The sequence below is a fragment of the Aythya fuligula genome, chromosome 5 (assembly GCF_009819795.1).
Source record: "Aythya fuligula isolate bAytFul2 chromosome 5, bAytFul2.pri, whole genome shotgun sequence".
Lineage (NCBI taxonomy): Eukaryota > Metazoa > Chordata > Aves > Anseriformes > Anatidae > Aythya > Aythya fuligula.
Window position 1 is genome coordinate 36,668,415 of NC_045563.1, and position 26,139 is coordinate 36,694,553.

General features: G+C 45.3%; 1 protein-coding gene across 6 annotated transcripts in view; it reads right to left on the reverse strand.

Annotated features, from left to right (window-relative positions):
• SUSD6 (sushi domain containing 6) overlaps positions 1–26,139 on the reverse strand; it is an 86,658-nt gene that overhangs the window by 41,589 nt on the left and 18,930 nt on the right. For all 6 annotated transcript variants that reach the window (XM_032187709.1, XM_032187711.1, XM_032187713.1 and 3 more), the window contains exon 3: positions 2,255–2,441. In XM_032187709.1, the coding sequence (XP_032043600.1) occupies positions 2,255–2,375 (121 nt within the window). In that variant the 5' untranslated portion in view covers positions 2,376–2,441. The remainder of the gene's footprint in view (positions 1–2,254; positions 2,442–26,139) is intronic.

Sequence of the window (26,139 nt, forward strand, 5' to 3'; positions counted from 1 at the left end):
CATATGAATCGCAAGCTCTGCTTTGTCACTTCGAGCCGAGCCAGCCCATTGTCTCCATGCTTGTCTGTCTTTTTATGAGAACATTCTTCATCTTTTGTAGCAATTGTGAACATGTCACATCGGCCCCGCGTTTGAGATAAGCATTACCACCAGGAGATTTAATACAACCTCTTGCTTCACGTTAACACCGCTTCGCTCTGCGTGTATTTGCTACGTAAACTAATAAGATGAGGATAGAGGGGCGGCTGGGGCAGGAAGATGAGGGAAAGATGATTTTCCAAGCGCCTCGCCAGCCCTCTTTGTGCCTCCATCTGGCCCCCGGCGCCGGGGCTGCCGCGCTCATTAGCGCTGCTGACGGCTGAGGGGCCGCTGCAGGTGCGGCTCCCCGGGCCTGACATGGCCGCACACCCCCATCCCTCCCAGCACCCCGCAGTTGGGTCGCTGCCTCCCCACCTCACAGCCTCCAAGCCTGTGGGGGGAAGGATAGAAGCTCAGCCAGCCCTTCCCCTCCTGCAGGATTTATTTCCCCCTTTGTGTCTTGCCCTCTGCTGTATGCTTGGGTTTCCCCTCGGCACGCGCTCACTTCTCTCACATCCCCCTGCAGGAAACGCTTCATGCCTAGCCACCATAATCCTATTTAGCCGATGATCTGCCTTGAGCAGTTTACCACAGCTGGTTTCGGGTCCTGAAGCGAAAGGCAGTACAGGAAGGGAAACAATGCAGAACCACTCTAGGGTCTCACCATATGCTTAACTAGTGCCTTTGTTAATATGACATGGGATGCCTCAGAAACGATCCCAAAAACATTTGCCAGCATCGTGGCTGCCCTTCCTCTCCTCAGCAGCCCTGTGCAGTGCAAGGCATTTGCATACTGATTACAGACTCGCTCTGAGGTGCTGCAGTGTGTAATTGGAGTTTCAGGCAGGGATGGTGCGTCCCAGCCCCAGGCGGCGAGGCGGATCTGGCAGGCCTACAGCTGAAAAAGGCTGTGGCATCAGCAACAGCAGCGAGGCTGCAAAAACCCAAGGACAGACCAGATTGAAAGAGACCCCGTCCCCTTCCCCCTCTTACTATCTGTTCTTGCCAATCAGTCACATGCACTTGTGCTTCTCTCCTACACCTCTCTTTACATACAAAGCCAAAATCATGCCAGGAAGAGATAGAAATCTGCTATACCTCATTTCAGCAGCCTCTCCCTTCTAACTTGAAGAGCTAGAAATATTATAAGGAGACCAACTCCTCTGGAAATTTCCAGCACCAGCAGACATTTCTATACAGGATAACCTCTGCTTTCAGCGCATCTGGCCATGAACATTTATGCTGCTCTACCACACAGAGACCAAACCAAAATTCACTGGAGCCAAGGTATATCGGTCACTGAATATTTTCAGGTACCATATCTCAAACGAAATGGGACTTTTTAGAGATAATACTGAGAACTGAGATTTTGTTTTTAAAGATAAGCTGTTGATCTGCACCGCGACAGCTTCTGAAATCAAATCTGCCTTTTTAAGAATAACTTCTCTTATAGCTCTGTGCAAGAACACACACCTAAAACGCACATACAAACTTATTCCCTCCATCCCATGCCACTGCTGATCAGTCACCTCTCTACAGACAAACTGCATCACGGCTGAGAGAAAAGACCCTATTTCAGGGTATCATTCCATTGCACTGCTATTTACATTATTCATCATACTTGTCCACCAGATAAAGAAGTTGGCATGGGGAGGAGCAAAAACCCAAGCTGCAATGATCTAGCAGAGAGTGTAGTTTGTGGTTGCTGAGGTGTTGGAAGGTACCGCTCACGTAAACACTGCACAGACTCATCAGCTGTACAAAGAGCTGAAAGACAGTCTGTGCTTCCAAAACTACTTCACACGAGCAGTAGCTACAGGGCATACAAGTAAAAGCGTCTACATGAGAATATCACTCAACTAAAATGTGGTCCATGCTCGCTCTTCAGACAGTCCTGGCGCCCCCAGCTGCAGTAAAGAGATGAGAATGCAGAGAAAAAAAGCTGGGGGAATCAAAACAGCAGTGTAAAGAATGAGCACTCATTTTGCTTGTACGCAAGACTAGTTCATTTCAGATACTGCCCTTTGTTTAACAAGTAGTGGTCGAATTTTTCCTGTGAGTACTGAAAGGTGCATGCAAATACAACCACTTCCAGCTTCCCCATAAAAATAAGGCCATCTGCATACTTAGACATCTCCCCCTCCCTGCAGTATAGGCAAGCAAAGGTTTCACTTACCTGTGGCCTGTGCTTCCAAGATAAAGGTACCAAAGATAACTAGCAGAAGAAATAACCCATGGCTGGTCAAGGCAAGAGACAATCCTGTGTTGCTCTTTGGTGCTACCATTCCATGGCACATCTTTTACCCACCAAAGTTTCTTTTAAAAACTTCCCAAAAGATCTGGTTGATTAGGAGCACCTCAATCTAGAACAAAAAAAAAACAAAGACAAAGAAACAGTAAGTGTTAAGCCAAACATCTACGACATCCAAGGGGAGGGAAAGGAAAATCATAAACACACATGAGCAACCTTTTGTATTTTCTAGCATTTAGAAACGTTACTAAGTAGGTATCCACAGTTCACATGGAAAAATAAGAGCAGAAGAGGCAATCTTCTGCATAAGAGATATTAAAAGGAGCTGTATTATAAAGAGACCAGCTCTTTTCACTCACCTTCTAATACTTCAGGTATGAAGGCTGCCTTAACTTACAATTAGTTTTAGGTCTTCCTTTCAAGATAACCCCAGAGGATATAGCATCTGGAGGATTTGTTCCAAAATAGTTTAAAGAAAGCCAGCCTTCCTACACCCCCCACCTTTCAGAAGACGCAGCAGACTGTACTAGACAGCTAGGATAAATAAATCAAATGCTCCCTCAGCCACCTGGAGAGGCGCAGCAAACCTGACAGCCAGCCAGCAGGCAGGCAAACACACGCTTACGAGGAGGAATGTAAAACAGCTTGCAAACCTCAGGTAGAGTGTTCTGACAGTACACAGCACAGTAATTAAAATTGCAGGATGTGACACTGCTCATACCTGAGGACTGACAGACTCAGCCAGAGCCTATCAGACGCTGTCGCACTGAAAACACATCAGTGTGCAAACACACAAAGCATAGTCGGGAAATTGAGAAAGCACAACCTGAACCCCAGTGCAAGCTGAACCCTATTTTTAATGAAGAAAGGGAGAATTTCTTCTTTTAATGAAGAGGGAGAAAACTGGTATAAAGCCAACTGGTCAACACTGGGTTAAAAGAAAAAACAGACGGAGATGCATTTCAGCGCTTCTATCATACTGTTCCTTACATGAACACACAAAGCTCAGGGGGAAAAATACCTAATTTTGCAAAAGTTACTGTTTCTTTACACTTGACCACAAGAATACTTTCAATTTTGAAGGAACCTCCCTTTCAGTCACGACTTCTTCAGTTAACTGGATATTTACACCAAAGGAAGATTTTTTGGGGGGCAAGTTTCAAAATTGTTGGATAATTCCAAATAAATTTGAGAGGTGTAGAGGCAGGTATTTTCCTTCTTGATATCCTGTGCAAACAGATATGAGACCTGGGGAAGGTAGTATAACTTTCAGATCCTTACATAGTACTTACAGGAATTCACGACACACCAGCACTGACCAGAGATGCACATGATTCAAACAGCCATGACTGACATTTCAAATTAGGCAAAAAAAAAAAAAAAAAAAAAAAGGAAGTAACTGCATTATGGGTGGAAATACGTAAATTTGTTGTTAAAACTGGAAGTCATCCTAGTGAAGAGGGGGGTTTCCCTAGCTCCATGTCACTACTTTGCTCATACCTAACTCACAAAAGGGCTGTCTTTAAAATTTTGATCTTTCAAGTCAATTAGCCTCTATCACAGAAGAATTCTTTGTGCACACCCCCGCCTTGAAACATCATTTCAAGATGACATTTAAAATGCCACATGGCAAGCCTGGAACTGATGCTACAATCAACTCTGTGTCTGCCCCCTTGGTTTCCTGCCTAATTCGGAGGAGGAGGGAGAGAAATGAAGTTATCCCACTCCATACTTGTAACACTGCCAACAGATTTCAAATGTGTCCCACTGATGAGGATCTGATGCTTTGTTCACCAAGCTCAGCCCTCCTACAGTGCAGAAAGGATTAAGGATGCTGCCGCTTACCTGCTAGATTTCCTTCAGCAGCACAGACTGTGGCATCAAAAACACTCCTCTGAAGAAAGCCAAGCCAGCTACTCTGTACATTTTCCCCCTGCATGCAAGTCAAGCCTCCCACGTGGATTTTAAGTTCACATCCAGCTGGATCACGGCAGCATCTGGCCCGTACCCCAGCCCAACAGCTGGATGCTTTCTTCCTAGTGGCTGCTGAACGCTGAACTACAGCCCTCAATGCAGCACGCCGTCCTCAGCGAGTGGCCCTCCTGATTATATCAGGACAGGTCTGCCCTCTCCCTTCCAGTTTAATGAAGCCTTATTAGTATAACAAACTTTACAAGTCTTACGAATGTACCTTTCAAAGGCAGCCCTCCCTGCCCTCGGAACAGGGCTGGCTGGGTGACACCGATAGCAACTCAACAGACAGAAGTAGGGAAGACAACATACAATTAGGGCAAAATTCCCGGAGACACCTGGGGTGTGCTGCATCATCACAGAGGCGTTTTCCTCTTCCAAGGACTGCACGTGGAAGCCAGCAGTCTAATTTTGGTCTCTGAACAACAACCAAGCGAGAGATGCCTAAACCAAGAATTTCTTCTGCGGGACTCAATTATTGCCAAATCTTGATTTGTTAACAGATTGCTGCAAAGCACATGGCTGCTTCTCCTGTCTTCTACCGTCAGGCAGGGTTTCCCCATCTCCTTTCAGTTCCAAGTCACCTGAGTGCTCCTGGGTTATCAGGAATCCTGTCTGTCAGATGCTGGGCTGCCCTAGGAGGAGCACCGTAAGCTGATGCTGCTGTGCCTACAGGAACATACCACTAAGCTGATTTAGCTCAATGGGGGAATTGCAAGAGACAAAGGCAGCAAAACAATTTTGTTGAAGATAGCATTGATAACCCCCTCGGAATTGTTAAAAGACAATGGGCACGGGTACTGCCTGGGAGAATCCTCCCTCAGGCTTCAGCCAGGTTACAAAACTTGTTCCCAGCTTTTTTTTTTTTCTTGGCAAAATTAGAAGATGAAAGAGATTCTGGCTAGATAAGAAGGTATCCTCTCTTCCCAGAGGGGAGCTGGTGGTTGGGAAGCTATTTAGGCATTCAACTCTCTGCAAGTTGATTGTTTCAGCACATTGCTTGCACCTGCAGCTCAGGGGGGAACAGCTTTCACAACAACTTTACAGGCCTCCACCTCCAGAAGTTGGCTTGCAACATCCAAACCAGCTAGCTAAGGAGCTGCAGCACCACAGTGGCAACCTTTTAGTTCCCCCCCCAAAGGTAGCATTGCAATTTTATGCATATCACTATCTACAACTCCATGCTGCAAGCTAGAAAATTATCCTCTCTCTCATCCCTCCCTCCCCATGCCAGAGAAACCGAACCACCCAACTCATAGCAGCTCCTGCTATCTGGTCTGACCACTGTTGATAAAAATAAATAAATAAACAAGCCACAAAGAACCCGAGTTTGCTAGACTGACAACTCTTATCTCAGGGCCCAGCTTGGCGTGCTTCTGAGAGAAAATAAAAGCTAACAGGAGGAAAAAAGCCTTCTCCCTGTTCGAGCATTGCCAATACATCGCAAAGCACACACATTTATCAGCAGAAACATACTCTCAGGGAGATAGCGTAACAATTCACAGGTTCCTGTAAATCAAAGCGGTTCCCCTGTTTATACACAGGGCTAAGGAGCAGGCTGCTTTCATAAGTGGGTCCTACCAACACGGCACAAGCCTACAGTAGCACGAGGATAAGGAGTTGGAGCGCTTTGGACCTGTTTCACATGCCACAGCCTAAGCTAAGGGGTTATGGGAGAATTAAAGTTCAAACAGATGTTTTCCAAAATAGTATTTAGTATAGTCAGCAATTCCCTTAAATACAGTAAGGAGAAGAGAGGAGATTTTTCTTGGTTAACTACTTCAAGCCATAAAGGTTGTTTTCTTTCCAACACATGTTTTTCAAAACACCTAAATCCGGACAAGAAAATAAACTGCCCTCCGTGGCCGCAAAGCCAACAGCCCACGCCCTCCCGGGGAATGCCCTGAACAAGGGAAAAAGCATCCCTCGCTTCTGGGTACAGCCACCCCTGCTCTCCCAGCTTCCTGGTAGGGCAAGGCAAGGTTTTGCAGCACGCAGCCTCCCCAGTGACCCTCCAGCATCAGTCCCTCTCGCAGCGCCCCTCCAGCAGGAGCCAGCTGCTCCGACACCACACGGGTTGGCTTCTGCAGGAACACCCCGGAGGAGGCATTAACCTCCACCAAAATCACGCCAGCCAGACTTCCCACTCTCAAACCACAGCCAGCCCTTTGCAAGGATGACGCACTTGCACATGGTAGAAGCTAAGTTGTTTGGAGACCTCTGCCATTTCTCTTCTAGACCTTCAGAAGCTGCCAATTCAGACCCTTCAATACAAAATCACTTCATAAGCACGCACACATTTTCCCAGGATTATGACTAATTCTCTGATTTTTCCCCATTTTGTCACAGTAGCGCTCCTAGGTTGCCATGGAAGAGTGATCCTTGGGGGTCACACACGCTCAGGACACAAAAACAAAGAATTCGGGCAGTTCTGGTGCACCAACAAAGGACATGGGATGTTGGGGTGCAGGGACAGTCTGAGACACCCCAGTTGCTGGAGATGCCTGGCAAGGCTATGCCCTGTGTCACTGCTGCTGGAAAACAGGTCTTTAACCTGGATTCTCCGCAGTTTGCCTGAGAAGTGTTCAAGTATGTTTGGAATGCTACTGGCTTGCTTTTAAATACCATGCTTCAAATTCACCAAAAGAAAAGGAGTTATCCTCACGTGCATCAAAAAAATCTCTATTTTAACCACTTTGTTTCCCCCTTCCACCTTAGGGAATAACATTCAGAAACTGTTTGGTACCTCCAGAATGCACACCGCACAGATTGTACCAGCGAGATGAGTGCCTTGTATGCACAGCATACCCTTTGAAAAGCTAAGCACGAGGATTGTTCTTGCCTCACGGCCACACTGCAAGTGGAACCTGACATGAGCACTGTGGTTCAGAGGGTTTAACCTTCACCCTCAATTGCTGTTTTTATTTTATCCTTATTTTGCCTGCCTTCAACAAGCAGCCAAGCTTTAAAACAAGAAAGTCATCCTTTCTGCTGGCTGGTGAGAAAAGTTACAGAAAAAAAAGTCTAAGTGACAGCAGAAGAAAGGAATCCTTAATGTACCTACTTCCCATAGCTAAACCAGTTTAACTGAAAGCTTTTAGAAACAGTATCGTATTTTAAACATCTTGGGATAACTTAACAGATCAATTACCTATTAAGTTTAAGTAGACACACAGAAAGAACAAAGCATTCACAGTTACCTTAAGGCTGTTTACCTTAAGAAACTATCTTAATTGTCTGACTCTTCAGCCCAGCCAACTCTCAGTTATCCAAGGTAATTGGAAAAGGTGGAAGAGGAAAAGAAGAAAAACTAAATAACCCACGTAAAGTCAACACCTCCCCAATAACCAGATAATTTAGAATGTGTGTGCTCAGCAACTTAAATTTACACCTTCACCTTTGAATTATAAAAAGGCAGATTTTTGCATAGGACAGGCACAGCATAAATGAGAGGGCTGAAATGCATTTATCCCCAGCTACTGTGCCAAATCTCTAGGACAGACAGAGCCACTTATGTCAGAGACTGGAATCAGAGCACATCCCCCTGCAAATAACAACCAGGCTGCAGCCTGTAGCGGGACCTTAATTGTTGGGTTTCCCACTTTGTTGCCCAACTGTGTCAGAGGGCCTGGTCAATGGCCTGCAATTCAGCTGTTTTGTTCATATTTTTATTTTGTTTTGCCATATAAGTATCTTGCTTAACCTGTTACCAAGGTTTCTGAAACACCAGCACATTGTTGCTGCAGAACTCCCATTTTCAAGAGGGAACATCAGGTTGCTCAAAAACAAAAAAAAAAAAAAAAAAAAAAAAAAAAAAAAAAAAAAAAGTCAACAACTTCTTGGAGAGCTAAATTCTGAAACTTCATTTTAATCAGAAACACAGAATGGTTTGGGCTGGAAGGGACCTTAAAGATCACCTGGTTCCACCCCCCTGCCATGGGCAGGACACCTCCCACTAGACCAGGTTGCCCAAAACCCCATCCAGCCTGGCCTTGAACACCTCCAGGGATGGGGCATCCACAACTTCTCTGGGCAACCTGCTCTGCCTGCATAATAATTAATTTCTTCTGAATATCTAATCTAAATCTCCCCTCTTTCAGTTTAAAGCCATTCTTCCTTGTACTATCACTACTCTCCCTGACTAAGAGTCCCTCCCCAGTTTTCTTGTAGGCCCCCTTTAGGTTCTGATCTCTGATAAAAGGCACACATCTATCTCCCCACAGCACCATTAAGGCACACTTACGTTTTAAGCCAGGGAACTGGATTTTTCATTATCAGATAAACAGCCCATTACAGCTGGGAGAGTCGCAGCAACACTGCTGGCCCGAGTGAATAACCCTGCAAGATTCGCCAGTCTCACAGCTTATTGCCCAACCTCCTCCTCTCTACCCTTCCCACCAGTCTAAAGTCCTGTTGGCACCTAGGCCATGCTTTTGCACCACTCCCTTGCGTGCCTCCTTCTCTCACTTCAGGACATCATCCTGAGGTCAGCCAACCATATTTTTCTGTGGGCTAAGGGCAGGGACCGCTTCCACCTCCATCGATCCTCCTGCCATGCCAGCAGCTGGGTGCAAGCCTTTCTGTATGGGCTTCTCACCCACTGTGGCCCAGAGAAATGCACAGCAGGCTCAAAGAGGTTCCTCAGTCAATCAGAAATGAATCAGAAAAGCTGCAAAACTGAAATTGCAACAGTCCTCTTGTCAGTAAGGAAGAAAAAGAGGCAGACTTCTCAAAACAAGGTGTGCAAAACAAGGTATAGGGCCGCCAAGGGTACAAAGGGGCAGCATTCAGCACTCTTTACTCATCACGGGACAAAAGGTCTGAAGACAGGAGCTGGTAACACACTTGGGGTTAATCCTTCTTCAGCCCCATTTGATGGACAAGTGAAGTTTTAAACATAAATGAACCCAACAGATCCTGACATACTGTGGCTGCTCAGGGCACCTTGCTCGCCAGCTCTGTTCTTAGTTATTCAGCCAACAGAAGGGAACGAGAAGGAAGGCCTAGAGCCGCTCTAAGAAACTCTTGTGCACATCCACACAGCAGCAGAAAGAATAAAACTTCAGATCCCTTCTGCCTTACCCCAATTATTTTTATGTAGTATCCCGCTGAGAACCACAAGACACGTTTGGGCATTTTGAAGCAGCTTCACGTAGAGGAGGAATTGATTGGGGTTAAGCCAGCAAAGTGAGGGGCCCCTGATCCTCCAAAGAAAACCTGAGCAAGCATATTTTCACTGGCAACCTTCGAAGTCCATTGCTATTTCATTCTCAGTTGCAGTTCACAGATTTGCACCTCCTACAGTCTAAACTGCCATTTCATTCCCTGGGCACAGATTTAAGAGCCAAACGAGCCACACTACCCTGATCTTCTAAATAGATCTGTGCGCTGTAGCACTAAGTTCCATCTTCACAGGAAAGCATCAGAGCAGGCCTCTGAAAAATGCACTTTTCTCGAGGACCGAGTACATCAGACCTCCAGCTGCGGGGGACAGACCATTAGCGAGGTACTCTGAGCTGTCAGCAGGCAGTAACTGAAACACCATAGCTGCTGGGCTGTGAAATGGTTTCTGTTGAAGAGACTTGCTTTCCCATCCTGTGACAGTGAAGGGGACACCACAGCAGAGCTTGCTCCAAGACCTGGTTTTCACACTTGCAAATGGCACTCTCATACCTTTAGAAACCGAGTCAGAGACAAACAGGTATAAATGGTTTCAGCCTTGTGAAAACCCTTCCCCATTTTCAAGTGCTGTGGTTGACATGCCAGGTCTGCCAGTTGCAAAAATTTCAGGTTTTAGAACTGAAAATTATCTGATTTTCCTTGCCTTGGAAAGTCAGAGAGAAAGTCATAGAATCATAGAATATCCTGAGTTGGAAGGGACCCTTAAGGATCATCAAGTCCAACTCTTGACACCGCACAGGTCTACCCAAAAGTTCAGACCATGTGCCTAAGTTCACAGTCCAATCTCTTCTTAAATTCAGACAGGCTCGGTGCAGTGACCACTTCCCTGGGGAGCCTGTTCCAGTGTGCAACCACCCTCTCTGTGAAGAACCCCCTCCTGACGTCCAGCCTAAATTTCCCCTGCCTCGACATCATCAGGTGTGAAAGTCCTAGACATCATCAGCTCCTTAAGTTTTAAGAAGTTTCCCTGAAAGTCACAAGTTGTCACTGGAAAATCTTTCCATTTTACTTGGGAGGGTGCAGAGAAAAGACCAAATCTGATCATCCTTCCAAACCACGGAAGGAGAAGGAACTTTCAGGCAGCTCAGTTGCTGTGAACTTCCAGGCACCAGTAGGAAGGAAAAGCAGAGTGGTGGAAGGACAGGGGAGAGAGTTAGAGAAGTTAATATACACAACACCTCCAATGCACAGCAGATTTCTGTGCTGCTACAACAATGCTTATAGTGATGGGATCATGTCATCAATGAATGATGAGAAACTGGTTATTAAGAAGAAATACTGTATCTACTTTACTGATTTTTTGGGGGAACTTACTGGCATTATTATTAAATTACTGGGAATTTACTGGCAATATGGGATACAGTAGACACTGGGGGATAACGGAAAATATGTCTCAAGAAATCAGCTGGGAAAGATTGCATTTTTTTTTTTTTTTTTATAAATGTCTTTATTTGGAAGAGCATTCCCTTTGGAAACTATTGTTTCAGCATTTTTCCCCTGCCGCACTGCATCACAGAGGCTTGGTTTCATATTTTCAGCTTTAATCAGTACAACAGCACATTTACAGAGGACCATATGCACAAAATGTTCCAGAAAGCTTTCCAAAAATAATAAGTCCTAAAAAAGAAAACTCACAGTAAACTGAAATGGCTTCAGGGAAGGAGAATAAAGAAAAGCCATGGAAAGGCAGAACCTCTTATAAGCACATAGAGGCTTGAAATGATACATTTAGTAGGAACAGGATTCTCAAAGAGGCATTGTATTGGTTGGGTTGCTTTTATATCCAGGAGGTTTTTCTCATTTATGCAGCTGTGCTAATCTGTATCAGGGAATACACCACAAGGTGCGTATACACTAAAGGTTTATTTTACAAACCCTCACTGCCAGAATGTAGTTCTCCCCATCCACTTGTTGTGCTTCCATTTCCAGTGATGTGGCTAAAAGCATCAGTCTGCCATACACACCAAGCAATACAGCCATTCCAGGAGGACATCCAGTTGGGAAATCTTTTTCCTAAGTCTCCATATAACTTCGGGAGTCAGTTTTACATTTACTTAGTTATCCATGATTGTTTTTTTTCATTTTATTTTTTGCATTCATCCTTTATATCTATTCTTAATAGCAGACCATCTTCAAGTACTTTAGGAACTGCCATCCCATACACGAGAATGTCCACTCACCACTTCTAAAGGATGACGACACTCGCTGGGTAGCGCTTATTATTTGTATCACAGTTTATACAGAAAGTTCTTCACAACAGACATGTTCCAACACCAGACCCCTCCAGGATAACAAATCCTTGATATCCGGGCATCTGTCAGCACAAAGCTGTTTTCAAAGATAAACGCACACAGAAACCGCTCTGAGAAATAAGAAATAATTTGCTGTTTCACAGTAGCAGCAAAGCATTAAATGTTTCCTGTGGAAGATGCACCATTCTCACACCACAGCCATACACGCGCTTGCTCCAAACGCTCCCTGTGACAGACTGGTTGCAGGGGTGTTGGACACATTTCACTCTGCAAACCCAGCCACGCTTCTCTTTGGACAATGTGCAATTTAAAAAGGAAAATCCAATTTTGCCTTCTCTAACTGGTTTCCCTCAACAGGCTACATTTAATTTGCTTTTCTAACAGGGGATCAGTGTTAATTACATACTGATTTGAGGAGCACAAACTGGACCCATGAAACCAGAGAGGCACTCTCAGAGGGATCACTGCCCACCACTTCTCACGGGTGAGCATACACACACCGAGCAAAGGGGCCCGGTGCTCAGAGCAGAGCATCCAGCGCAGGTCACTTTGCAATAGAGCAGCAAACTGATTTCCTGTGACCTACAGCCACGATTCAAAGCTTGAGCATTAAAGATTTCCACCATACAGCTGGGGTGGGAGAAAAGAAACAAGCCAGGAAGGAAAGGAATACGAGTCCCCTGGATAAAACCCATCATGAATCCTGTAACCTGCATTTCAGTGGAGGCCAGTTTCATGCTCAAACTTCTCCCCTGTTTACATGGCATCAACAGTCACTCAGCTTTTACTGACCACCAGTCTCATCCACCCCTTGCACATCAGTGCTGCCCTAGCTGGTGCTGAGTTCCACAGACTTGCAGGGGGAACAGGGTCCTTGCAGCAGCACAGCACTGAGGCTGGTGGCAGCAGGAGGGGAAAGGCACAAACCGCCCCCCCCCCAGCTTTGCTGCTCAAGGCTGTAGTGCGTGGAGCTGCTCCAGCTCGGGTGAGCAGCCTGTGCTGCCTGCTGGGCCGAGAAACCGCACAGGCTTCTTGCTCCTAAATCCTGCTCTGTCTTCAGGGCATTAAAATGTAGCAGAGAGAATTTACTGTGTGTTAAGACGCCCTAGATCAAAACCCTCCACCTAAATCAGGGCTCTGCATAGCCTGGTTTCTATGCATATTAAAAAAAAAAAAAAAAAAAAAAAAAAACCTGGGTGAGAGCACTCCACTATAGCCAAAGGCAACACAGGCCTGCCTGGTTAGAGGTAGTCAAATGAAATCTAAGTGGGAAAAGAGGGAAAAAGTTACAGAAAGCAGGATGGCAGAAAACAGCAACTGGCTTAGGCAGTACAACTTAGGTTTTTATGCAGCAATGCAAAAGGCTGCAAAGTGCTGCATAAAGGCAAAAGCAATGCTTGTGTCAGCCATCCTACGTCAGAGGAAGGAATACCCAAGAATTAAAGGACACGGGTTATTTAACCTTCTGCCTAGCACCTCTGCTTTTTCAGCAGACAACCCAGGACCACATAAACACCGCAAATATTCACCCAGCCTCCAGGGAAAACCCTCCCGAAGAGCAGATTCCCTCCCGATACTCAGAGGGGTAAAGACAAATGCTGGATAAAGCAGCAGGCCTCTTGCAGGGGGACCACAGCCCAGGGGTGAAGCACCCCCTCAGAGAGAGCTGCTGAGCAGCTGCCTGCAAGGTTCTGCTGCCCACCATCCCCAGCCAAGCACATCACCCCAGCCACTGCCACCTCCGTGCCCTGGAGGGGCCTATCTGGATTTGGAGCTTCCCCAAGCACCCTGGGCGACTACACTCAGGCCACCAATCTGTTGTCACAAGACACGTGCTGGCAAAAAAAATTCCCAGTGACCTCCACTCAGCTTAACCAGAAATGTGCAGCAACTCCTTTAAAGGTTTTTTTTTTTTTTCCCCCCAGGCATTTTGCAAACAGCTATGAAGCTCTTGCCTTGGCCAATAATCCTTAAGCAATTTCCTGTCTCTGGAGGCAAGGTTTGCCCAGAGTGAATTGATTAAATAAAGGTTATTAAAATTAGTATATAGTAAGCTGGTTTAACAGTCCCCACTTCACATTTTTACCTGTAACACACTGCTCCAAGCAGGAGCACAAAGTTCAGCTACAAAAGCTTACAGGACAGCGGAATTAATATGCAAAACCAGCCAAACTGTAAGATGAAGATTTAAAACGCCTTTCAATGGCAGAGGATTTTCATGTTCATTTAATCCATTTTCAAGCGAGTTTCTCAAAGGGAATTCACCCAATCCCTTTATTACTGTACTTCTAAGATTAAATTTGCTTCCCCATTTTGTGAATCTGACACGCAATTTAGTGTTAGAGAGTCAGCATCCTTCTCACCAGAGCTGTTCTCCTTTTGCCTCTGCAGCCTAAGACTTTGATGCAAAACAAGCTAAACCCACCTACTCCATCTTTCAGTATTACCAACTCTCACTTCTCTTAAGGCCAAACATTTTAAATAAAAGCCATGCAGGAAGACAAGTGTTAGCTCCTACAAATGCTAGGGGTATGCGTGGGGTAAGCAGTTAGCCTGACAGCAGCATCAGAAACTTGCTCAGCAGTCCTCTGGCATCTCCTGAAAAGAAAGCAGTAGTCATCTGATGAAGGAAGGAGAGTAAAATAACAGCACTAGAACAGTTTAAGAGGAACAGAGCAACCACTTAAGGCATGCTTTACACATACAGCAAAAACCTGCACCTTGCAGATAGGTACAAACATCCGCATATTGGCACCTGTCTTTCATGCACAGGTTTATGTAGATTTTTATTCCTCTCCACAAGAGAAAAAAATTAGGCAGTTTCCAGAAATGGCGTGTGCACAAAAAATGACAGTAAATATTTTTTTTTTTTTTAAGCTAGCCTCGTTTCTCTTCACTACACGAACAGAAAAACAACTGTTAAAAAAAATAAGGTGTTAGCTGCAGCTCCATCTAAAAAGTTGTATTGTGCGTGTCATGTACAGCAGTGCTCAGAGAAGCTGGTGGTCTGTCATTTGCAACTGTCCAGGCTTCCAACAGAGCCTTCAACATCGCTTAAAAGGCCACTTAACAAGCTTCACTTTGTCAGAAGGCGAGCTTCCATGTGTTTTATACGGATTCTGGTTCACCTAGAACTGCCTTTCTGGGTGAGCTGAGCATGACATTTAACAGATATAAGCAACGCAGTTGCCTCTCAGCAGCAAACTATCTTCTTTGTCTGCCTTTGCACTTCTGGGTCTCCTTTCCCCATGAAGCAGTCATTGTTTCACACGCAGGGCTTGCCTGGGAGAAGGAAGTGGGAGGAGGACAAAAAGAATCCTGCATTGTGGAAAATAAATAGCTCCATTAAGGCTCCAAAGGATGCTGTAAGGCACATTTTGAGGAAACCACTTTCCTTATAGTACACTGCAGAGCACAATAGTTATAAGGAGCCCTCTTTCCCCAGCAGCTACATCCCCTTCCCTAACCTTTAGCAACAGTGCTGCAGCCAGACATCAACTCCCTCTGCAGCCCTCCCACCACCGCCAAAAAGTGCCTCTGCAAGTCACTGCAGAGGGTGTCTCACAACACCCCTGCAAACAGAAAGAGATCCCAGTGAAGCACTATTACTGCCCCTTGTCAAAGTGATAGATGGACAACCCGCTGCCAGCCCCATGACTTAATTTGGAGAGACGAAGGTCAAGTTTCACCTTCACTGCCAAGCATGACCATGCTTCATTTACACCAAGGGCACCCATAGTCTTCACAAGTTCCTTGCAAGTAAACACACTGATTCTAAATAAGCTAATTATACATGTATTTCGGCTGCGTTTGGTATGAGACAGATGTAATAGGGCAGGAGTTTCAACTCTTTGCAGAAGCACTCCCATACACCTTGCTACAGGGTGAAATGAAGATTTCTGACCAAGGAAAGCTGCTGGCTTCTGTCTTCAGACCAAGAGCAAGTTTCAGCCTCAGACCTCTGCATCACAGAACACCGAAAGTTGCTCCTCTCAACAGGTAAAGGCTCTCAGGAGTGAGGCCTCTGTAGAGCTGAATGGCACACCCTTAATAACACCAGCATCTCGAAAACACTGAATTATTCCTTGGAAACACTGGAGGTCCTTCATCCTGCAAGGACAGAAGCAGAGCAGTTGAAGGTCATGGTGTCAGCAGCTGCAAGAGGTCCAATTCCAAGTTTTCTCTCTTTTTTAGGGGGCGAGGGTAGGAGTGGATGGGAGGAACAGAAGTAGAAATAATCTCGACTGTTGGACTTTCTACCCACATACAGCCTAGAGACTCAGAAAGGTATACCACAGAAGGAAGTCTTGATGTGATGCAAATGATGTAACATGGGAGAGAGAGAACCAGCCATGTGTGGGCCTTGTCATTTCAGAGCACAGTAATGCTCGATCCCCACTGCACTTTCCTGAGAGCGCACAGTTCACCTGCAAACCAATCATCAAAAGCTGACTACACACATTAGGTCTATCCCTTGGCTTGCTCTCCTCACCTACAAGTAGCCAGCAAACATTATGCAAGCCAATTGTTTGACTAGAATAGAGTTGGAGAAGATTTCCCCATAAATAACAAATGGGGGCAAAAAAGTTGGCAGCTTCCACAGGTCTACCAGATCTGGTTTTCTATGTTTAAATACTGACATTTTCCAAAAGAAATGAAAGCCACACACTTACTTAGAGCAGCATCTCCTTTGCCTTACACATTTATTATACGATAAACTGGCTGTCAAATATAAAAAGAAAAGGTTACATGGCATTTTAGTCACAGGATCTTTTCGTGCTGTGCATGAAAGCCCCCAAGTCTCTCACCCTGCTTCTTCCTCTTCTGCATGCATCTCCCTCATCCCCCTCCCAAGGAAAGCCTCTTGGCTGAAATGTCATATCCTATCCCATTCTCTTTAACACATGCTTTTTAATCTTTATGACACATTACAGATAATTGTTCTGCCTTGCTGTGGAAGTATGTGCAACAGGACAGATGCACACTGGAAGCTCAGGGCACATACCAAAGGATAAACCTTTGCTTCAGACAGGTATGTGAGTAGGGTAACAAAACCTTCTCGAGCACTTCTTACCTCATTAGCATTTGCAGTGCAATGGGAGGCACAGAAGTCTGAGACTACAAATGGGACCACACAGTGCTAGGTGCTGGATAAACCCAGAACAAAAAAAAGACACTGAGCTGCCATCACACAGAGAAACCACTTGGTTAATCTGCGCCATAAGTGGTTCCCCGTGATCTTACTCTCAACAGCAGTTTCTTAAGAATTTAACCCCCGGAGAAATCCAGAGCTATTTGGTCTACTGCAAACGTGCAGAAAGATCTGAGCCACGCCTGTTCTTAATGCTTTCTTTGTTCATTACTCTGAATTCAGAGGACTGAGAAGGAAATTAAAAGGTCACTCAGATAGGCGAGCTATTTCTGTCTCAGAACATGCCAATAACTTGGCTCGGATGCAAAATTCAGAGAGCACGACTGCTTCCTCAAATTCTTATCAGTAAATATTCAACTCCCTTTTTATTTTTACAGCTACAGTCACTGACATCAGATTGATTCTTGTTAATTTATAAAGTCAGATTTATTTCAGGGATAAAGATTAGGACTGCATATGCATTACGTTCTTTGCCATTGGCTCTCCCTTTCTGGTTCCCAGCTCTTTCCCCTCACCTTCAAGCTTTCAGACAGCCTCACCACTGCTTTCCTTTCTCTTTTGTTTCTTAAGATTACTAACACACTCCCTTACCCTCCCCACATACACTTCAATACACGCTTCACACACAAGCAAACCTTCCCTCTCCCCCAGTTCCTTGTGCTACTTCCTCAGCTGAACTCATTAGCGAGGTCTCCAGGACTTCCCATGACTGGAAAATTGCCCCTGGGCATATTGGAATGAGTTTGTAAGGTTTTGAGGGCAGTTACTTTGTGCATTTTGCAGAGGTGCTGTGCAGCTGCAGCATTTGCAATCGAGGGACACATGCGTGCATAGCTCCCTCTCAGCTGTGCTCTCGATTCTCAGCATGGAGATGTGCTGCATATTGGTAACAGAGGCTACACTCCTCCACCTGAGGGGTTAGCACCACCCCACAGGTATCTGCCAGATGCTTCCCTAAACAAACACAACTTGGAGCACAGGATCCTCCTGTTCAAGGGAAAAAGGAGTAAGCCTGCTCCTTTCTAATGCCAGATGTACTTTCAGAGAGCCTGATGCTTACCCTTGTGCCATGGTATTTAATTTTTTTTTCTTAGTTGTTCCCCAATTTAGTTATGCCTCCTTAAGAGGAAGAACCTATGCACAGTCCTACACCCTCACCCTTGCCCGAGATGAAGAACTGCTACCGAAAATACCTTCCAAGGCTTGATACCAAGCCAAAGCACGGCTGCAGCATGGACAATAGGCTACTGCAATAGCAGTGGAGAGTAAAACACTCAGAGCAGTAGGACAGAAACCAAGTTCACTACTAACCACCTCCAATCATCTTGAATGTGAATCTTGTCCCTCAGTTTAAGCTTTTTTTGAGAGGTTGTACATTTTGGCAGCAGCACCTTAAAGACCTTTGTACCACAGAGGAAAACATTAAGAGATCTGTCTCTCTGATACCTTAACATTTATCTGGCCTCTACTTGCATTTCACCACTCCCAGTGTGGCTGTTCCTCTCCCGATTAAGGACAGAGATGAAATAGCTGCCTCCAATAGCTGCCTCCCTGCATTTTTGTAACTGGCCCCAGCGGAGTTTGTAGGATCCTGGTCCTGCTCCCAAACACGGCTATCAGTGGGTCTCGCTCCCGGGGTTTTCTCTTCTACTGAGGAAAGCATTAAACTTTTAGCGCAATCTATTGCAACCAAATCACTCTACCATTAATCCCGATGTCCCCAGATGCACCTTTCCTCCCAACAAACAGATCCCTAGGGTTCAGGCTCCTACACAAGCAGATACTTAACACAGCGTGGCCCATGGCCTGGCTCTGCCCAGAGGCCTGACCAGGCAGCCACAGTGCTCGGGGCCATCCGCAAGCTGCACCATTTTGCACCTGGACCTGCCTGCAAGAGCACCTTGCCTCAGCGAATGTAGCTACTACTAGGCCTCAAGCGCTACGAAGCTCAGCGCAAGAGGATCACTGTGGAGCCACCATCACAAGTGGCTTACAGCCCGAAGAGAAGCCAGCCAGCCCCAAAGTAGCCCGAAGCTGTTCTAAAACTACCGTTTTCTGAGCACAGACAGGAAGGGCTGTTCCGTACCACATCCTTCTGCAGAACATGATATGGGGCAAACCCCTTGGGCCCAGAGAGGACCATCTACCTTCCCCAGCTTCCTTCACCAGAAGGACAGAAAGAATTCCTCCTCTAGAGGTCCATGCTTCCCCTAGGGGGAACCAACCCACACCACTGCCTTCCACAGTAAAGCACCAGACAAGCATGTCAGTAGGCTGGGCAGAAAAAACAAGCTAGTGCCTTTTCTGTGCACTGTATCAGCTGGTGAGCACAGACACCCCTCTACACACACACACTGAACTATTCCAGTCTTTTATATATGGAGAAAGTTGGTATCCAGATTCCATAAAAAAAGGATAACAAGAACTATTTAATATTTCTATTTTGCCTTAAGCATTCCCATCAGCAAACATCTTACTACCCGAGGGGAGAACTTTCCTGTTAAACCACAGCAGGTTCTTTTATAGTAACAGCAAACCCTCCTCCACATTACAGAAATCAAATAAATAAATAAATAAATAATTCTACCATCATATTCTGTTTGACACCTTTCTTAGTAAATACATCACTCCTGACACACATTGATCTTTACATGCAGAAGACTAGCAGGTCACATCCCCTGAAAGGGGGAAAGAAAAATTTTGACCAAGGCTAGATTTAAAGAAAAAGGGAAAGAATTGTCTTTATCTATACCTGGTCGAGATGCCATCAGCTCACAACCCTGCCTGTTCAGCTGTGCACACAGGTCAGCACGGCAGCAAACCTTTGACACTGTCTTGGGGGTGGAGAAAGGTGTCTCTTCCCACCGAACCTCCCCAGGAGATGCAATTTCTGAAGAGCTGAGTCACTCTCGCCAGCAAGGACCAAAGTCTCGCTTGTGTTGTGTCAACTGCTTTAAACAAACAGGAACCCCACGCAAACAAAGACACCAGGAACAACTCCTCACGGCTGCACTCTTCCAATCCCTGCACGCCAGAGCGGGGGACGCTGCGGTCTGCTTGGCACTCCCTGATGTTTGTCTGCTCTGGCACATCACCACGTGCCTACCCTCCCTTACTAAAGTGGAACACTACTGACAGGTACAAACAATTATACCGGTAGGGAAAATGTAAAAAACAACCATTTGTGTGGAAAAATATACCCATTTTCCTCACTGAAACAACAGTGTCCTGGTATACAAAGTGAGGCAGATTCGCACAGAAACTGCATTCACAAGCAAAACAGAGCTAAAATAAGCCACCACAAGGAAGGTGGGGTGGAACATTGTTTTATACTGAAGAACAAAGTTCAGAGGCCATAAGTAGCAGGAAAACAGAAGGAGAAACTATTCAGCTGAGCACACTGAACCAGAGTTTCAGGGTCAGTTACCATCTATACACACACACTTCAGTTCCACAGCTCAAGCAACATTTTATGTATGTTCCCCCATGCCCTTTATTTTTCAATGCCCATTTAGAAATTCAGAGCAATAACCTGATACGCTGGAGCTGTGCTATTACAGCCCACTGCAGACAGGATAGAAAGAAAACAAAGAGAATTTGTGTAACAAAGCAAAACAGAGCAAGAGAGGAACATCTGCTACGTTTACCCAGAGCACCATATGGTCTGTATCTGAGGTACAGGGAATGAGTTCATTCATATTTAAAAGCAAAAGTAATAGGTCACTCCTTCCAAGATAACTTCCAAGATAAGAGGGAAAATGCCTATTTTCCAACTCCACTCCTCCAGTCCTATCATCCCCAAACCAGATTTGGCTTTCTGAAGAACTGGTGCTGCCATTGCTCTGGCCTGGACAGCCAAGCTCAGAGCACTTCATTACAAGACGCCACGCAAGGAGGGTGAGAATGCCCCTTTAGTGGTTTTGTTCAGCCCTAACACAGCCTGCTTTATCCACAGTCCAGTCAGAGCTGCAGTGCTGAATGACTAAATTTTGTCAGTAGATTACAGCAGTGCTCTGGAGCTATGATGCATTTGGCAGAAGAGTTGATGGTTAGCACAGTAAATCTTAACTGCTATCCTGGAGCCATCTTTAACTCCTGAAAGCTCTGCCCATAATCGCAAATAGAGGTGGCTCAGATCTAAGCACCCAAGAAATATCCTTCTGCAACAAACGTGGCAGCATTGCTTTCTAATGTCCTGCCAAACACAGGCACAACAGCTGAGAAGTCTTCTGCTCCAGCAGTGCTACTCCACAGGGGTCTGCCACACAGCAAACTTATAATACAGGACACAGAAGTCAAGCAGGACAACCTCAATACATCTTCATCATCTCTTTAAAGAACACGTCGGTTTCAGTTTTCTTCTATTTGATCACCTGTTGGTAGGTATCACTTGGCTGTGAAAGTGCTCTGCAAGTAGGTAAGACCCCTGGTACTAACAGTCCCTCAATAGCTGTCAAGATACAGCACACAAGTTCATTCATTTTTTTGTAGAGTCCCTTTTTCCCCACTAAGGCCTTGCTGTATTTGCTGGCTCTTTATTCTTCCCAAAACTTGACTCTGCACTTGCTCTCTGCAATTCAAGTGTTCACTTTGTCGATTGAGTTTTCATTGCAAGAAACGGATAGCAAAAAAAGGATTAGAAGGATTTTGCAGCAGTGCTGAGCAGCCTAAGCCACAAAGAATGGTGTACAAAAGCCTGCTCTGACAACCAAGTGCCAGGAGTAAATAAAATGGGAAATGACAGGCCAGATTAGCAAGCACCAGCGCTAGCTCCCAGATCCACCCAGGTCACAACATGTCCCAGTCTCCCCTCTCCATCCCTTTAAAGCACTCCAGCCTGAGTCCTGGTACACGGCTGCCCTGACTTACACATCGCTGTGCATTTGCCTCTCTGACCACGGAAGAGAGCTTGGCAAGAAACCCAGGGATGAACGCTCGTACAAAAAGAGCAACCCACAAGTGTCTACAGCAGAGCCAAGCGTTTGCTCAGAGGTACTCCCATGTTCTTGGTGTGCAGCTCTCATATGGACTTCAAGTCCCTTGCCAAGCAGCAAGGCAAAAAAGCAGTGCAGCAGAGATGCGACATGGACAGCAACTGTGCCTGGTTAACAGCCTCACTGCCAGGAAGTGCAGGAGGAAACTGAGACCCGATACCTGAATTTTACCTATTGCCAAGTATTTACTTAGAGGTGGGTGTCAGACTCATCTAAGGATCAGAAACTCCAACATTATGCTTATAAAGCCCTGTTTTTGATGATACTGTTATAGCATTAACTGTTGTTTTCTCCCCTGCTTCCTCCCATGTTTCCTTTACTGGTGATCCTGCTGCGAAAGGACACAGGTTGCACTGGAAAGCAGCAGAAGCGGTGTACTCCTGTGATTAGCAGCCTCCAGGATGTAGCTAGGGAAGTTGAAAGCTGAAAGCAGACTTCTGACTTCAAGGCCTTCTGCGACTCAGGAAGCCTGTGTCACACACAGCCTAAATTATCCCTGTAGAAGATTTGCTATGCCATCAGAAGTCACTCACAATCAATTTCTAGCAAGATCCATACTCTAGATTTTTTCCATGTGAAATGGAAAACCTACTGCCAGCAAAACCATCACAGAATTAAATGCATTTCCAGACTGGGAGGGGGAAGCAAGAGGGTGTAGGAGGGGTATGGAAATCAATAGTCTTGGAAATCACAAAGACTAGCACAGCTTTAAGCAAGTCAAAAGCCACTGGGAGAGATTAAATACAGACTTCCATAACAAACACTTCTACAGTCTCTTTTCTGTCTGGTATCATTAACTCTGCTTGTGGCTAACTGTGATAAAAGCCACACCAACTCTTTTCAGGAAAAGAGGATTGTGTGGAGACAAAATCTAGGGGGGGGGGGGGGTGGTGTGGTGTGGTGTGTGTGTGTGGGTGTGTTTTGTTTTTTTTTTCTATGTGGAACTGGGGATATCTTATGTATTACCTGAACCTATAGGTGCACGTGGTGTTCACACCACACTCTGCTGCAAGCAGCAGTGGAAACCTGAGAACAAAGGAAGGTCAGAGCAGACCAGAAGCTGTGTGGGTGACCCCACCACGTGCACACAGGACTGCAGGAAGTGGCAGCGGTCAAAATGACCATGCACATGTGGCACCTGCCCTCTGCAAAGGGTGAAGGGGACAGAGAGAGAAGCTGGTATTTCATAGGGCAGAATTATTTCGCATTTTCTTTTCCCAAGCCTGCTTTCTCAGCTCTGCAGTCCCAACGTTAAACTTCATTAACAAAAAGAGGCACAATTATTTCCCGCTTAAAAGCAGTTAAGCTTTGCCTAAGAAAGTCTCACTTTGATCCTCTAATTACTGTATGGATGACAAATAAAAGTGTTTTGTTTTTTTTTTTTTTCCTCTCTCCCCATAAATTAAAAGGAGCTTCAGGTGTTAGAGATGCCCTCAAGCTGCTTGGCCATGGTCTGAACTCACCTGACTCCCGATTGCTCATCACATTGTGCAGAGTAGAGAAGAAAAACAAACATAGTCAAAGCCTTCAACCTTGGGAAAAGCACATTTATTCTGCAGTATACCAAAATGGCTATATCTGTGTCACTGGGCATACTATGATCTGAAAGGAGAAAGTAGCATTTCACCCTCCAAACTCTCACAGTCTTACATGAACAGATGTAAAGCAATTTTTCAGACAAAGGTAGGATTTCCCAGTTGATAAAGTACACTTAATAGTCACTGCCCACTAGACATTCAGAAATCTCAGAGCAACAGGATTTCTGTTTCCTGAACACTAATTGAGCTTTCCTGGAGGAGGAAGCCATTCTGTTTGATGCAAAAGCAGATGAGGTCTGGCTTAGTGCTACTATGGGAAGAGGTACTCAAACCCACCTTTTCCCAGACCAAACACAACTACACCTCAAACTCAGGCAACAAAACAACAACAACAACAACAAAGGGACAAAGTATCTTGGCTTTTTGTTCAAGAGATTCATGCAGATCTTACTCTGTGGTATAGCTGTCCCATGCATGCTTGTATCCTAGATAAATTCAGTGGCTTATTTAACAGCTGCTATAGCAAAATGTGCATCTCCAGTCTGCAACACCACCAAAAGCAAAGTCAGGCACTCCAGAGCCCATCACCAGCTCAGTGGCAGCAGTGGGGACCCCACTCTGCTTCTTCCTACCTTAATGTTTTCCAGCTGAGAAAAGCATTTCCACAGTAAGACCTAGTTTCCTTTCCAAGCCACGTAGCAGCCCCGTATTCCTGAGTTTGGCACTTACCTGAGACCAAATGACCAGATGAACGAAGACGTGTGCCCTGATACAGTGATGCCCACATCTGCCACCCCTCCCCGTGCACACACGGTGCACAAATTCTCATCCTCCCATGCAAAAACAGGGTCGTGGGCTCCCCAGGCACCACCTGGAACACCAGGGGTGGCTGGCACAGCCCTTCGCAAGCAGCTGGGAGCCTGGCAGCCTTACAGCCACACACTGTAAAAACCACAACATAATGAAGTTGCGCACCGCAGTAAAAGGCACGCAGCAGCCACACATTACACTGGAAATGGACGTTAATTGTGGAAGTAAATCCACATACAATTTTTATGCAATGAGTTCTAGCTTCTGTATTTTAGCCCTTCTTATCCCAGAAGGCATCAGAGAAGTTCATCCCAGGTTACAGAGGGCTACCTATAAATAACACAGCCAAGCTATCCAAGGGTAAGCCTCACCCCAGCAACATCTTCTCCACAGCAATATCAGGGAAAAAGAACAGGTTTAACCTTTTAAAATCAGTAAGCTAAACAGGATTGAATTGCTTAAAATGGCTTTTGCAAAACATACTAAAAAGAAAAATCTACAGACAAATAATACTCCTGATCCCTGGGTTTACCACTGAAAGCATGAGAGACTTTAGAGGTGTTTGAAAACAACATCTTTATACGTATGGAAATGCTTTATCTATCCTAACAGATTTCTGTACTATAATGCTTGTTTTCATCCGAAGATGAAGGGGGGAAGACAGGAAGGGAAAAAATTTGTCTTTCTGGGCAAACATGATTTTACATTATATGGGACAAGAACTTAAGAAACCTTTATGCACATAGAAGAAATGGGCTAGTTATAATTACTTACATTTTTCAATGCTCTTTTTTCCCCTCCCTTCCTTCACTGCATGCTACTTGCCTTTAATTGTCATTTGTGTCCCCGTCTGAGAGCATTGCCTAGCATGCTATAGATTACATCTCAATTACAGACAGACACAGAGCTAAGGAAATTGATCTACTGTGAAAAAAATTCATGTGATCAATGAGCTCACCCAGCTCATTGCTCCATTTCCTGCAGATGCCAGAGGCTTTGACTGGCAGGAAGCACGCAGAGAAGCCCAGGCAACAGCCACACAACATGCATGGCACTGTGCAAAGCTTGCATTAATGCTGCCTGGACTAATCACCTTTCCTAACCTCCCTTGTTTGTTTGTTTCCTTAAAGGCTAATAGAGCCTCCTGAGCAGTCTGTTTTCAAAGTCACTGTAACTTAAATACCCTCCTCAGCATCCGATTCCTGGGTGGCAGGCCCAGCATCACCTACTGCTGAGCACACTCACCAAGGGACTCCATGTACTCTATTTCCAATATTCTTATTTTATTTCTCTTCTCTGAAAAGGAGAGAGCATTTCCACAGCAGTCTTTCACGCATCACATACAGAGTGTAACAATTGCCTTCACGGTGCAGGTCTGAAATAACACTACTGAATTCATGGGCTCATCCCAGCATAACTAATGAGTTAAGCCAGCTTCAAAAGGCCTGCTTAAAATACCTTATCACCTCCTCCTTAGCCTCACCCTTCTCCAAAAAGTTGCCTCTACTTGAAAAACAGGCTGCCTGCTACACTTACAGCAAATTCTACTACCTTCACATACAACAATTTTGGCTCTGTATCCGAAAAGGACACAGAAAGAATGCTAGGATGATCGTGAGTCCTAGAGGAAACAAAATAGATAGAATTTATTGATTTTACATTTAATATTGTTCTTCATGTCTTGAACGACAAAAGAAGAAACTCTGCACTCATCCTATAAAATCTCCCACCTGTGGGCGTTATATGAACTGAGCGCCTAGCATGAAGTTCTGAAAGTCAATAAAGTGGTGATGCTTTGAACTTCTCTGAGGTGCTGTACAGCACCCACGTCTATACCCACACAGAGTTCAGGATATGTGCTTGTCCTTGTTAAGGTGCTGTATTGCCTAAGCCAAATAATATCTCTCAATAG